The sequence below is a fragment of the Rousettus aegyptiacus genome, unplaced genomic scaffold (genome assembly GCF_014176215.1).
Source record: "Rousettus aegyptiacus isolate mRouAeg1 unplaced genomic scaffold, mRouAeg1.p scaffold_m13_p_2, whole genome shotgun sequence".
Lineage (NCBI taxonomy): Eukaryota > Metazoa > Chordata > Mammalia > Chiroptera > Pteropodidae > Rousettus > Rousettus aegyptiacus.
This window is the reverse complement of record NW_023416295.1, coordinates 76,363,002-76,376,550: the sequence shown is the minus strand read 5'-3', so window position 1 is coordinate 76,376,550 and position 13,549 is coordinate 76,363,002. Positions and strand designations below refer to the sequence as shown.

Genomic DNA, 13,549 nt, shown 5'->3' with positions numbered 1-13,549 from the left:
TCTTTTTTCAAAAGTTTGTTCTTTGTTAGAAAGAACAAAATTTAAACAAAAGCAAAAATCAAATTAAAATATTTGCAAAACCTCTGAAACAATTCTGAGAAGCCTGAAGTCCTTTGGAACACAATTTGAAAACCAGTGACTAGGATCGTTCACCCTCTGCTCACCCAGCTCTCTCGGGGTTCTGTGGTTCTGCAACTTTCCACATTTTATACGTGCAGAAACTTAGATTTGTCTGTGATCACAGTGCCAATGGGTACAATAGCTGTAGATCAAAGGTTTCCAGGCCTTGGGTGCAGGGGTTCTTCTCACTCCTCCTCACCATCCCTTCCAGTGCCTTCTCTGACCATCTTGGGTAATCAGTGATGAAACAGGCAGGCTCCATTGTAGGTTTCCCCCACTTGTTTCCCCTCCTCTGTCTTGGACATTTTTGTTCCCTCAATCCCTGCTCCTTCTAGAATTATTTTTTCCTGGAGCTTTTTGCTCCTCTTTCCCTTTTCATACCTATCTACCACTGTAACCACTTACAGTTATGTCCAGTCTTTTCAAGGGGACGATGATTTTTCACTGCTCTGTGGCAAGATCTTAGTGTAAACACTCCTAACAGGGTACAAATACAGTGTCAGAGTGCTGGGTTCATCGTGATTCACACTAGAAGGAGGTCTTGGGAGGTCATTGCTCATTTGTGATCTTCATCTCATTTCCACCGTCCTGTCCTTTTATCCAGCATACACCTAATGACTATGCACTGTGTGTAGGGCAAGGCCATTCCTGGCAGTTCCTGTCTTTGGGGGAGCTTACAGATCCCACGGAAGAGACAAAAGGAAGGATCGTCCTACAGAGCAGTTTGAAAGGAGCATAAACTGCTATGAGTGTCCAAGGAAGATGAGTGCTCCTCTAGCTGGGAAGCCAGGGGCTACAGAGCAGTTTGAAAGGAGCATAAACTGCTATGAGTGTCCAAGGAAGATGAGTGCTCCTCTAGCTGGGAAGCCAGGGGAGGCGTGATGCAGGAATGCAGGAAGTGAGGTAAGGGTGGGGTTTCCCAAGGTAACATGGATGAGCACAGCCGACTTAGGATTTCTTGAATGTTACTGCACAGGATGAGGCTAAAAGTAGGCACTAATAGCCATCGTTAGAAGATAGATACATAGTATTTCAGGTGGTGCCCTGGTTAGGATAGAAGAGGTATGGTAAGTTAGAGCAGTGCTGTCTCATAGGAAAGTTGGACCAGCAAGCTGTGATGGGATTGTCCTGTGGAGCTGTTGGAAAAGGTCACATCAATGTGGTCAGGGCTGGCATCAGTCATGAAAGGACCGGCGCGTCTCATTTCATTTATCCTCTGAAGATACAGGTCCTGACGTAAGCACTGGGGCATTCGATGAGCACCTGAAGGAACTGCTTCATCAGTCTGGTTTTCACTCCATTGGATCTGGGCTGTTTTTCAGGGTATTGTCAGGCTGTTTGAAAAATTGGCATCTGCTTAGCAAACCAGGCCAGGAGCCGTCTGCTGGGCAGCCTGTTAGGTGGTTCTGGAGCTTGTAAGAGTGGCCATATCTATTGAGCTGGTGACAGATTTCTGTGTAGTTTCCTTCTGTTGCTAGGCCTGTGGTCAGTCCTTAGTAATGGTACAGCCTGGTTCTGAGTGTGCTGTGGGGAGTGAGGGGAGGGGTGGGTACTCTCTGAACCTGCAGTGGGTCCAGGAGGCTTCTCTGCTCGTCTGCAAATACAGCTCCTTCTCTACCCCTGACTTTGGAGGTGGGCTTTCTCTCTCTTTTTTGGTAACCATTTTATTGAGAGATGAGTCACCACCTATCATACAGTTCTCCCATTCAAAGTGTGTAATTCAGTGGCTTTTAAAATATCCACAGAATTGTGCAACCATCACCGCAAATTTTATAACATTTTCTTTATCCTCTCAGATTAACCCTTCGTGCCTTAGTTGTCACCTCCCAATACCCCATTTCCTTGAACTCTAAGCAACTACTATTGTACTTGGTGCCTCTATAGGTTTGCTTATTCTAGACATTTTGTATAAATGGAGTCATTGTGGTTTTTTGTAACTGCCTTTTTTCACTTCATAATGTTTTCAGGAATCATCCATTTGTCAGTTAATGAGCATTTGGCTGTTCTTTTTTTTGTGTGTGTGTCTATAATGAATAGTGCTGCTATGAACATTTCTGTATAAGTTTTTTCGTTTGGACATATGTTTTCATTTCTCTTGGGAGAATTCTTAAGCAGGGTTGGCTGGGTCATTTGGTAACTCTGTGCTTAATCATTTGAGGAACTGCCAGACTCTTTCCACACCAGCTGCACCATTATACATTCCCACCAGCAATATATAAGGGTTCCGATTTCTCTACATCCTCACCAACACTTGTTCTTATGTCTTTTTTGATTATAGCCATGCTAATGAGTGAATTGGCATATCACTGTGGTTTTGATTTGTGTTTTCCTAATAGCTGTTGATATTGAGCATCTGTGTGTGTGTGTGTGTGTGTTTTAAGAGAACTGACACATTTCCTTGCCAGGGATCTTTGACCACATTTGGAAAGGTGGAAGCCAGATATTGATACGTCGAAGAGTGAATGAGAGAAAAGGAAGTGAATGCTGCTCTTTTAGCAAGTACAGAAATAAAGGAAATGCATATTAGGGTGATGAGTGGCAGGGACTGGGCTAGAAGCTTAACTCACTGCAAACAGACTTGGTGCAACTTCTTTCCGGAGGAGGACAGATAAAGTTGTGGCCCTGGGCTGTCATCACTCTCCTTGACAACAAGGCCTTCTGAGATATACTGCCCTTTTTGTGCCTATCAGGCCGGCTTTGCTAGAGAATTCTGCTGTTAAGGTGGTCTGGAGGCAGGCAAGTTCTTGGCCTGACCAACAACTTTTTGATCACTATTGTTCTGTGGCTTCTTCATTAATTGTGTGACCATTACTAATGATCATCATTAGGCCCTTTTAAGACACCAAGACCCCCTTGTAAGGATTGGTATCCTCTTATTCTCCTATGATTGTGAAACATAGGAGAGTCTCGAATAATAATTCGGAAAAGTCTTTTAAAATTTTTTCTCCTTAAAAGGAATTGTTGAGATTCATTCTAATTTAATTTTCTCTGTATACTGTTTGTGTGCTGATATAGTGCTGTGATTCCAAACTGAATTCCACTGGAGAAAAGAATATTCCTGGCAGGTCTATAGTCACTTAAAATCTGGGCCCTTAATAATCAGAACTGTGCTCTGAACTTCTTAGAGTTAGGGATTGTCACTCCAAATTTGTATGATTCTGAGCTAGAATAATTTAACCTTGGCCAGGTTTCTCTTGACCATCTTTTAGCCCCTCGAATGCGCCACGTGGGTGGTTCAGACTCTCTCCAAGTCCAAGGCAGAGAAGCATGCGACCTTCCACTAAAGTCCTTGTTCGGTCCTCGTCCTTTGCCTGTCTTTTGCTTAAACTGCAACCTCGAGCAGTTTCTTCAGAGGATTAATTGAGGAAGCGAGAGAGTGGCTTCCCATCTGAATGTTGACAGGTAATTCCTATCAGCATTTGGAGTTCTCTCCTAAAATAGTAAAAGAAAATTGCCAGAAGCCTATCTTTCTTGATATAGCATCTAGTGTACTCACTCGGGGAAAATCCCTTTAGCCCTGAGGTAGAATTGAATTAAATAATGTGGGTTATGAAAAAGAAAGCATACCCACTTCCTGAAGAACTGGAGCCAGCACCCAGTTAGAGGAATGGTCTCTAGACCTCAGCCCTGTGAGGGTGGGAGCCCTGGGTGAGGCCATATTCATTGTTCAGTCCTAGAGCTGGATGGCAGCAGTGCTCAGGATACACTGGTAGAGCAAATGGAGGAAGGAAAGAGGACAGGTGCTGGGCACATTGAGAGGGGTCGAATGAAGTGCCACAGTGCTCAGATGACTAGTTCACTTAGTCAACAGGTATATTATTATGCCCCTAGGGTCAGTGTCTTTCTTTGAGAAAGGCATGCAAGGGAGTCCCTTAGAGCAGCAGTCCCCAACCTTTTTTTTGGACCAGGGACCGGTGCTCCTATGCAAATCTAATGCCTGATGATCTGAGGTGGAGCTGAGGCGGTGATGCTAATGCTGGGGAGGGACTGCAAATACAGATGAAGCTTTCCTAGCTTGCCCGCTGGTCACTTCCTGCTGTGCAGCCTGGTTCCTAACAGGCCACAGACCGGTACTGGTCCACAGTCCCGGGAGTTGGGGACCCGTGCCTTAGAGGATATCTTGGGATCCTACACAGAAAGTAGTAGAACATCCAAGATAGGCAGACAGTGTTTTAAAACTGCAGACTAGGCAGGAGCATCATAGGCTGGAGCAGTGGGGAAAGTGGTCAGAAGCAGGCGGGACTGTAGCTGGGGCTCAGATTGTCAGCCTGATAGGGACAGGGCCAGCCAGGCATGGGGAGCAGCCCAAGTGGAGACAGACCCTGAAGAAGGATTGGCAAGGTTATGGTGAAAGCAGGCCAGCAGGTGCGGAGGGTGTGGGTGACACAGAGGAACTTAGTTGATAAAGTAATGTGATATGGAGCCCAAGCCGCCTTGTGCCGGCAGTGTGGTGGCATGGCTTAGTGATGGCGGCCATCTGCCTGAGTCAGACTCTCTGACTTGACCGGGCATCAAAATTGCTACCAGGCTTGTTGAAGCACAGGTTGCTCTCTCCTTCACCCCTGGCCCCCGGAGTTGCTGATTCAGTATGTATGGGGTGGAGCCTGAAGATCTGTGTTTCTCACTTTTATTCCTGCTGCTGCTGAGGTAGGGGCCCCACTTTGAGAACCACTGGCCAAGAATTTTCTGTTAAGGCCCAATAATAAATGTTTCAGGCTTTTGAGCCACATGGGATTCCTGTCACATTATTATTCTTTGATGCTTTTCACAACCCTTTTTGCGTATGCAAATCATTCTTGGCTGTAGGTAAGCAGTCTGGTGGGGAAAGAGGAGTGGTACAGGGAAGGTCAGGTGTGGTTTAATGACTCCTGGGCTGTTCCTAGATTACCTGTCTTCTGCCATATAGCTAGCTGACCTTTCTTTTTATCTCTAAAACAAACATAATAATAATAATTCTTACTACATAGGACTCTTAATATGAGTTCAATGAACTAAGACATAAAACACATTTATCACAGCGTCTGGGACATATCTAGAATTTATCATTTACTATTAATAGTAGTGGTACTACGGACTACCGATGACTGTTGATAGGTGAGGGAAAGACTGAAAGAGGAAGACCCACACACACCTGCTGCACTGCAGACTCTGAAGCTAATAGTTATAAGATCCTGTTATCATTTCTTCTCAGCCTGTTTAGGAAGGAGAACGCTCTGAACTGAAACATGCAGATTCTGAGTATATCCCCTGTAGGAGATCCTTGCTCAGCCTTTCTTTTGGCACAAATGGTGTCATTTGTAAGCTGTCTGGTTCTTGGGCCCAGGACTCTGGCTGAAGGCCTGGGCATTTTGGCCTACTCGTAACTCCTTTACAACCTACCCATTTGTTGGGAAGCCTTGATAAGGGCTCTCAACCCTGTCTGTGCTGATACCAGATAAGATCTGTTTGCATTATATCGAAACTATACCTTTTTAAAAAAATTATAGTTGACATATAATATTATATTTGTTTCAGGTGTACAACATAGTGATTTGGTATACCTCATACGATGAGATGAGTAAAGGAAACTATGCCCTTTAACCCCATTAAAAAGTGAATGAAATAGGGAAACACAGAACAGGCAGTCATGTGTGCCACGTTTCCTGTGCCAAAGCGTACAAGGGAGAAGTGAGGTTCAGCTTTCACTCACGGTGGCCAGAAAAGACTGGTGGGTACCCCTGCGTAGCCTGTTTGTGCTGGTGCCCCGAGAGACTCAGCTGGTCTCTGGACACTGCTAATGAAAGCTGGCCATGCTTAAGCAATATGGAGGCGCTCTCTCCCTTCCTTGTCTGATTATCCCTGAGGGGGCATCCACTTTCTTGCTCACCTCTCCAGCTGCAGGCTCTAATCCTTGCCGGAGCACATAATAATGACTTTGGAAGCTCATATTACAGATGCACAAAAGTGCCCGGTGGGTGGTGTGGCTCCACCCTCCACTTGAGTTTCTGCTGACATTCAGTGAAATATCCTTCCATCTCCTCCACCTTGCAAAACAGACTTCCTGTTTTGAACTTCGTCCATACTGGAACAGCCCGGCTACACCTGTTAACACGCTCAGACACACATTTCCTCCTTCATATTTGTACAGCTTTTTGTCGCCTAGCCAGATTTCCCCTCTTAGCTTACAGATCCTAATCATAACAGAAGATATTGAACCAGCAAATTCAGAAAAAAAGGAAGTTCACATTTTAGAACCATTTGAGTGAAAATAGGGCTTCTGGTTTATTTTACTGAGGTTTGCTATGACCACTGCTAACTTTCCTCCTCCTTCACAGCAAAATGAAAGCGAGGAAAGGAAATTGGCTGACACAGGAACCGGAGTGAGACCGACAAACCCACCATGAACTCGTGTCTCCTCCCTTCTGCGCTGTAAAGGCCAACGTCAGGTGAAATTGCCGGAGAGCAATGGCTCTCTTTACTCCGTGGAAGTTATCCTCTCAGAAGCTGGGCTTTTTCCTCGTGACTTTTGGCTTTATTTGGGGCGTGATGCTCCTGCATTTTACCATCCAGCAGCGAACTCAGCCTGAGAGCAGCTCCATGCTGCGTGAACAGATCCTGGACCTCAGCAAGAGGTACATCAAGGCGCTGGCAGAAGAAAACAGAAATGTGGTGGATGGGCCGTACGCCGGTGTCATGACAGCTTATGGTAAGTGCTGTGCTTCTGGGGCTTCTCGATTGAGTGTTGCCTGTGGCTTTGCCTCGAAAGGACCCCAGAGGCTCTCAGACTTGGTTTTGTCACAGATCGAGTGTTTCCCTTGCCACTGCCTTCGTGGCAGTGAATTGCACACAGAGGGACACTTTTGGGAAGGTAAAGCAATGCCCTCTGGGAGAGTCTCAGCTCTTACACACTGACACTTAGCCCCAGGAACAATGGAGCAGAACGGTTAGCACTCTCTTGCTTGTATTTGCAGCCAGCTCCTCCTTCCTCAATACCCTCTGGATTGCATGATCTCATTTGGGAGTATGATCAGAAAATATACGAAAATATTCTCATTATCTTTCCCTAAACAAAACTTAATTAGGACTGGTGGATTGAGGTAAGGAGGCTGGGGAGGACTGTTTTGTGGATGCCAAGAAACTCAGAGCCAAAATGTGTGCCTCCTTCCAGCTACTAAGCAGGACATTAAGGCAATGTGCTGGCTAATAGCTTTAACCTTTGGCTTAAGAGCTTCTTGCTCTTGTTTCTTACCCTTATCTGTAAGTGTGTGGCTTTGAGAGAAAGTTTTTTGTATTCGTTGCTTTTTTTGTTGGGTGCCTTACATCCTTTCTGAAATGAAATCATGTAAAGAAATATATACATATGGAATATTTTCTTTTGGCAAAAGTTATACTTAATATAGAAAAGGTTGGATGCTGCAGACAAGCAAAAGATAGGAAGAAAAAATAAAATCACATCTACTATAGGAAATAACCGCAATTAATATTTCAGTGTATCTTTCTGATACTCTATATATGCGCACACACACACACACATATACATGCAGGTATAGAAGACACAAAGTACTTATAAAAACGTGTACATAAATACGAAACAAAAATTGCAGATGAAGTGTGAATTATACTGTGTTTTTGAGAATCCAGTTCTCATCTCTCCTGTGGTCACTGAGTATTGGAAAGGACTTGATCTGTGGGATGACTTTCCGTTATGGACAAGTCTGGTCATTGAATGGAGACTTCACTGGCCTCAGGATTTAGGACCCCGAGTATAATTTAAATGAGATACAAGAATGGAATCTGATGAGGAAGAAATAGTGTTCCATCTTGGGACCCAATCAAGGAGTGTCCCCTGAAGTATGTGGATTTCAAATGATGACTCCTGAAAATATACAGCAACAGGTTGAGGCATGAGTTCAAACACAGGAAACCATACTCAATTTTACATATATATGTTTTTCTTTTTTAAAAGGATCCGGAAAACTTGGTTATTTTATGTATGTATATTGCGGGAGGGGGAATGTAAGGAGAAAATGGTTGCTTTTAATGTACAATGTGGAAATTCTTTTTCAGTGCGTACTATTTGAATGATTACACTGTATGCTTTTATTCTGTTCCTAAAAGATTTGGCAGTGTGTGCAGGCATTGGCTTGAATGTCTAAATAAAATGTCACCTTCTTTGATTTGGTGAATTAGTAAAAGGAGATGTCATTTTGAAAGCCTATGTTGGAAAACAACTAGGTTGTTTTTTGGGTTTTTTTTTTTTTTTTGAGGGTACGTTTTTAAGTTAACTTCTATCTTCTTTAATTTTGCCTGAATATTGTAAGTAAAACACCAGAAAAAAATAGAGCAAATGCTCACCATTGGTATTAAAAATCTATAATAAGTAAATGTAACAAGTAAAACAGATGCCGTTTTCAAGTTTCTGGTTCACTGCATTCCATGTTATGGGGAGGGTGTCGGGAAAGAGAGTAGTCCAATAGTAATTTCCTCAGTCTATCAAATGTTTTCCATGAGAAGGAAGAAGCTACATGAATGGGAAATTTATAAACTTTCTGTTTCTCTAGTGTTGATTTTTCATTTCATCTTAAACATGTCCTAGGGTAGATTTCTTCCACGTTCTAAATGACCACGATCTGTTCTTAGCCCTTTAGCCTCACAGATGTTATGTTTTTAGGAAGTTACCAACCCCCCAGAATAGTCTTTTAGAATTTCAGCCACCTCATATGCTTATAATCATAGGACTCAAACAAACTGCAGAAACTATTCCTCTTTCTCCCTTTACAGATGACCCTTAGCAAAGTAATTCTTTTTCTCAAAATAACAAAGAAACAGCCACACAGGCACCCTCAACAAGTCTAACTCACACTATTTAACTTTCATCTAATCAACTCGACACGTCAGTCAAAATGATTTTTGGAGCTGAGTTTCTGGAATTTAATTGGACCATGCATGTGTGCCTGAGGCATTGGGATCATCACGTAGTGAAATCCTGCTAAGACAGGTTTCTTACTTCGGCATCATTGACATTTTTGGTCACATAACTCTTTGCTGTGGGGAGGGCTGTTTGTGCCTCGCAGGATGTTTAACAGTATCTCTGGTGTCTCTACCCACTGGATACCAGTAGCATTTCCCTAGCCGTGACAATCAAAAACATCTCCAGATATAGGGGCCCAAATTATTCTTCTCCCCACCTTGGAAAACCACTGCATTACCAGTGCAAACAGAAAACACTATCTAACAACACCATCTTCTTGACATTCTCAAGCAGATAACTGTTTTTTGTTGTTATTGTTATTTAAAATGTGATGACCTATCTTTCTCCCTAGTTCTTGGCTCCGGGCATCATAATGGACTGAACAAGATGGTATAGTGCACACCAAGTGCTGGAAAGCTGGAGAGCCGTTTCCATGACATTACTTCCCTGTGATCCATCAGTACTGCTCATGGGCGTATCACTAGGCAGGCGGGTCTGGCAGTTGATGTCAGATGGAGATGCAGAGACTGAGATGGTTCGGTGGTTTAACTGGGTTGGCGGGGTGGAGAAGAGGATCCTTGAGTCATGGGTTTGCAGTCTCTTTTTCTGCCACAAACACAGCCTGTATGTAGAGCACTGCCTACATGTCAGCTCTGAAAGAGTGAAGATCTGATCCTATATGGCAGGGATCTGTGTATGGTTTGAATGAATCCAGTTAACAGACGAGAAAAAAAAAAAAGGTTCTTCCCTTTCTCTATCACCAGATTGGTATTATCAGAGGCTCATAGTATGTTATAAATGTGTTTTTACACTGTGGTAGGTGTTTCGAGACCCATAATAGCTGATTTTAGATTGTTACTGATGTTAGTATCCTTGACTTGAGATCCTAGAGCAGCAGGGGTCAGCACACTGTGACCTATGTGTCCAATTCTGACTTCTGGCTGTTCTGTTAAAAAAAAAAAAAAAAAGTTCTTTTGAAATACAGCTATTCTTATCTGTTTATAACAATTTTATAACAGAGATCCATGGTAATACTAGTATTTATTTCACACATCTAAAACAGTGGCCTCCAACCTTTGTGGCACCACCAACCGGCGGTCCTATGAGAATTTAGTGCCTGATGATCTGAAGTGGAGCTGAGGCGGTGATGCTAGTGCTGGGGAGCAGCTACAAATACAGATGAAGCTTCACTTGCTCGCCTGCCGCTCGCCTCCTGTTGTGCGGCCCGGTTCCTAACAGGCCAGGGCCCGGGGCACGGGGACCCCTGATCTAAATCATGCTGACTTCATCTTTCAGCAGTGACCATAGTTCATTCTAAAAACACTCATCTAATCATGTTCCTCCTTGATTCGACAATTTCCTAGGATTCCTATAGTTTAAGGCACGATCAGCAAACTGCGGCCCCCTTTTTTTTTTGCATGGGAAGTGCCTTGGAACCCAGTGTACCCGTCTGTTTATGTGTTTGTTGTTTCATGCTGCCTTTTTTGCTATAGCAGCAGAGCTGAGTAGTTGCCCCTGAGCCTGCAAAGCCTGAAATGTTTATTGTCTTCTCCTTTGCCAAAAACGTCAGCCTCTGGTCTAGATATTTTCTGGATCAGTCTTTCTACCTATGGGATATTTTTTGGTGTCCCAAGACTCTTTCACCTTTGCATTTGAATTCATTCAAGATGCCCACATGTGACGTTTCTTGGTCATTTGGAAATGCTTCTTCTCAGCGGCAGGTTGAGAGTTGAGTGGTTAGGAGCACAGACTTCGGAACCCTCTGGTTTGGCTTTACCACATCCTGGCTGTGTGGCCAGAGCCCTGGAGGCACAAACTTCTTTTAGGATGGGGTATCATTCCTTGTCTGGCCAGTGAGTGTGAAGCACCTGACAAACGGTTGCTGTGCATTGTTATCTAGTCCTCAAGCAACAGAACTTTCAAATAGTTTCTTGCCTTCCCCCATCCTTGTTTGGTGATTCGAAAAGAGACTTTTGAACTTCTTTTGGGATTGATAATTCAGAAGTGGTGCCTGGAAGATGTCCCGGGCAGCCTGTGTGGAACAGTTGGAGCATTCATTCTTGGGGTGTGGCAGGCATTTCTGTGGGCTGCAGTCACTCCCAAGAGGGGCTTGCACAGCCAGAGCCCTCTCCAGTTCAGCCTCAACTACCTCTTCTAGGCTGGCGCAGCAGGGCCATGCCTGTCAGTGACTGCGTGGGATTTGTGTCATGAATGGTGTCACTCGCCCGAGTCAGTGCCGTTTTTGTTTGAGGTGAATTGATCTGTCTCTGATGGCCTGACCCAAATTCCGAGCCCCAGTGATCACCTGTTTCTTACTAGGAGAGGCCCGGTACACTTTTGTTCTCTAAGTTAAAGGAATGGAAACCTGGGGTGATGAGAGAGACCCCTCTTTAGTCCACCCATACTTTATGAACCCTGACCTTTCTCAGCTGCTTGCTTCTCCCGGCTCCGGGACACTCTGCTCTAGCCCGGTACTAGCTCACGCAGAAGCAGATGTGGGCCCTCTCTTCACCAACCCTTCCCACCGACATGTCTTTCTCTTGCTGCCTGGTTCCCCTTCACTTCCAGGTCTCTATGCCTGCTCTTCCTCACCTGCCTGCCTGCCCCGTTCTGTTTTCTGGTTCCCTGAATTTCTTGGGCCTAGACTGTCCCCTTGATTGGTTTTCATCCTTCAAGCCTAGCGCTTTTGGAAATGTCAGTGCCGTCTAGGCTTTATGCATACAGCTGGAAAAAGGTGGACGAGCTCCCTGCTCTTGTGGAGACTGTGTTCATTTCGGAGGGGAGAAATAATAGTGTCAGATGGTAATAAATTCCAAGAAGAAAAATGACACAGGGAGATATGAGTTTTCAAAAAGTACCTGAGGAGCTACTTTGGATGAGGAGGTCAGTAAAGTCCTCTCCCAGGAGGTCTCTTTGAGCTCCAATGACACCAAGGAGCAGTTGGGTGGGATGGGAAGCTAAACAGGCCGAGGAAGGCCGGATGTGTGCCAGGCCCCGAGAGCTGCGTGTGCATGGAACAGAGTAAGCAAAAGGAACCCTGTGGGAGGTGGTGGTATTTGAGAAGCAGGCAGAGGGCAGTGTGTAGGGTGGCCCTGTGGCTGTGGGTCTCAGTGTGATGGGAGGGGGACAGGTGAGGGAGATGAGTGTTCTTGTGAATGAGCCTGGCCTGGCCAAGGGCAGGCCTTGGCCCCTGCGCTATTATCCACCATCACCTCCACAGTGGGGCGTGGGGAGGAGGGCAGGTAAGGAGGAAGGAAGTTCTTCTGTTCCCTTAAGGTGGGAGTGAAGAACTAGGGTAGGGCTTTTTGTTGCTGGCCAGGAGCAGCGGAGCAGTAGCCACTTTGGGCTTCAGGTGGCCCTTGTTGGCCTGGGGAGGGGGATGCCTATTTCTAAGACATTAATACCATTTCTGGTTCTGCTCGAAAGCGGGTGGGAGGTCCCCTCCGTGATACTGGCATGGCGGCCTGAGGTTGCTCTGGAATGGTAGCCCCTGCCCCGAGTTGAAGACTTAGGTAAAGTTCCGAGAGTCAGACAAGGACTTTTACATGTTTCATTCCACCTTAAGTTGGATTTCATTAGACCTATAAACCTGTAAAGGGTTTTTTTGTTTTCGTTTTTTTTTTTTTTTTAAGTTTCTTTTTGCCTCTGTTTCTACAAATATGATCAAGGGACTGTTCTTTTGGAAGGCTGGGGTGATGTGGAAAACCACCATCACAGAAGCAGAAATTCCCTTCCCTAAGGGAAATACATTGTTCCTGAAGTGAAACTGGTAGGGAAAAAAGAGCCGGGCTGTTCGGTGTGTCTGAGAAAGCCTTGGTTACTCCACGGTGACGTGGCTGGTGTGGTTAAGGGAAAGGCTTTCTGCTTTTCAGAAGCTTGGAACCTAAAAACAGGCCTCTTTGGGGCCTGGAGCTTTTCCAGTGATTCTGTGGTAGAAATCCAACCCGCCCAACATCCCCCTCCAAGCCAGGCCAAGTTCACAAGCACACCCAGTCAAGCCTCAAAGTTGTAGTCAAGGAGGGCCTTGGAGTGTTTGCCGGGATCACAGTCAGAATATGGAGTCTGGGAGGAGCTGGAGGCTCGTTCCTCTACTCCCTCTGTCAACAGACCTTTTATTTTATGCCTCATCACTTTAAGTGTGCTTCAAGTGCTGACTTGAAAAGAAATGCACGTGTGAGGGGTCCCTGAAGGACAGTTCCTCACCTGGCTCGGTGGCCCTAGCTCGCCCTTCCTCCCAGCTCTGTCTTGATGTTTCTTCTATCAGAACTGCTGGGGCAGACCTCTTGCCACTGCGGCCACCCTGCAGAGCTGTTCACCCTTCCGAGGACTGCCTTGGCACCACAGCTGTCTTCTAACACCAGCTGTAGGGTGATGGTGAGCATTTTCCTGTCCCCAGGTCTCCGCATTGGCTCTTTCCTCCACCTACATGCCTTCTCTCCAGATGGCTCGCTCCCTGCTCTCCTTCTGTTCTCTCTTTTA

The 13,549-nt window shown here is 45.3% G+C and overlaps 1 protein-coding gene across 14 annotated transcripts in view; it reads left to right on the top strand.

Annotated features, from left to right (window-relative positions):
• The window catches only part of MGAT5 (alpha-1,6-mannosylglycoprotein 6-beta-N-acetylglucosaminyltransferase), a 321,573-nt gene that overhangs the window by 113,612 nt on the left and 194,412 nt on the right, over positions 1-13,549 (top strand). For 13 of the 14 annotated variants that reach the window (XM_016164010.2, XM_016163995.2, XM_016164007.2 and 10 more), the window contains one exon: positions 6,435-6,805. In XM_016164010.2, the coding sequence (XP_016019496.1) occupies positions 6,565-6,805 (241 nt within the window). In that variant the 5' untranslated portion in view covers positions 6,435-6,564. Of the gene's footprint in view, positions 1-6,434; positions 6,806-13,549 lie in introns of those variants that run through there. The other variant, XM_016164011.2, reaches the window with a different exon arrangement.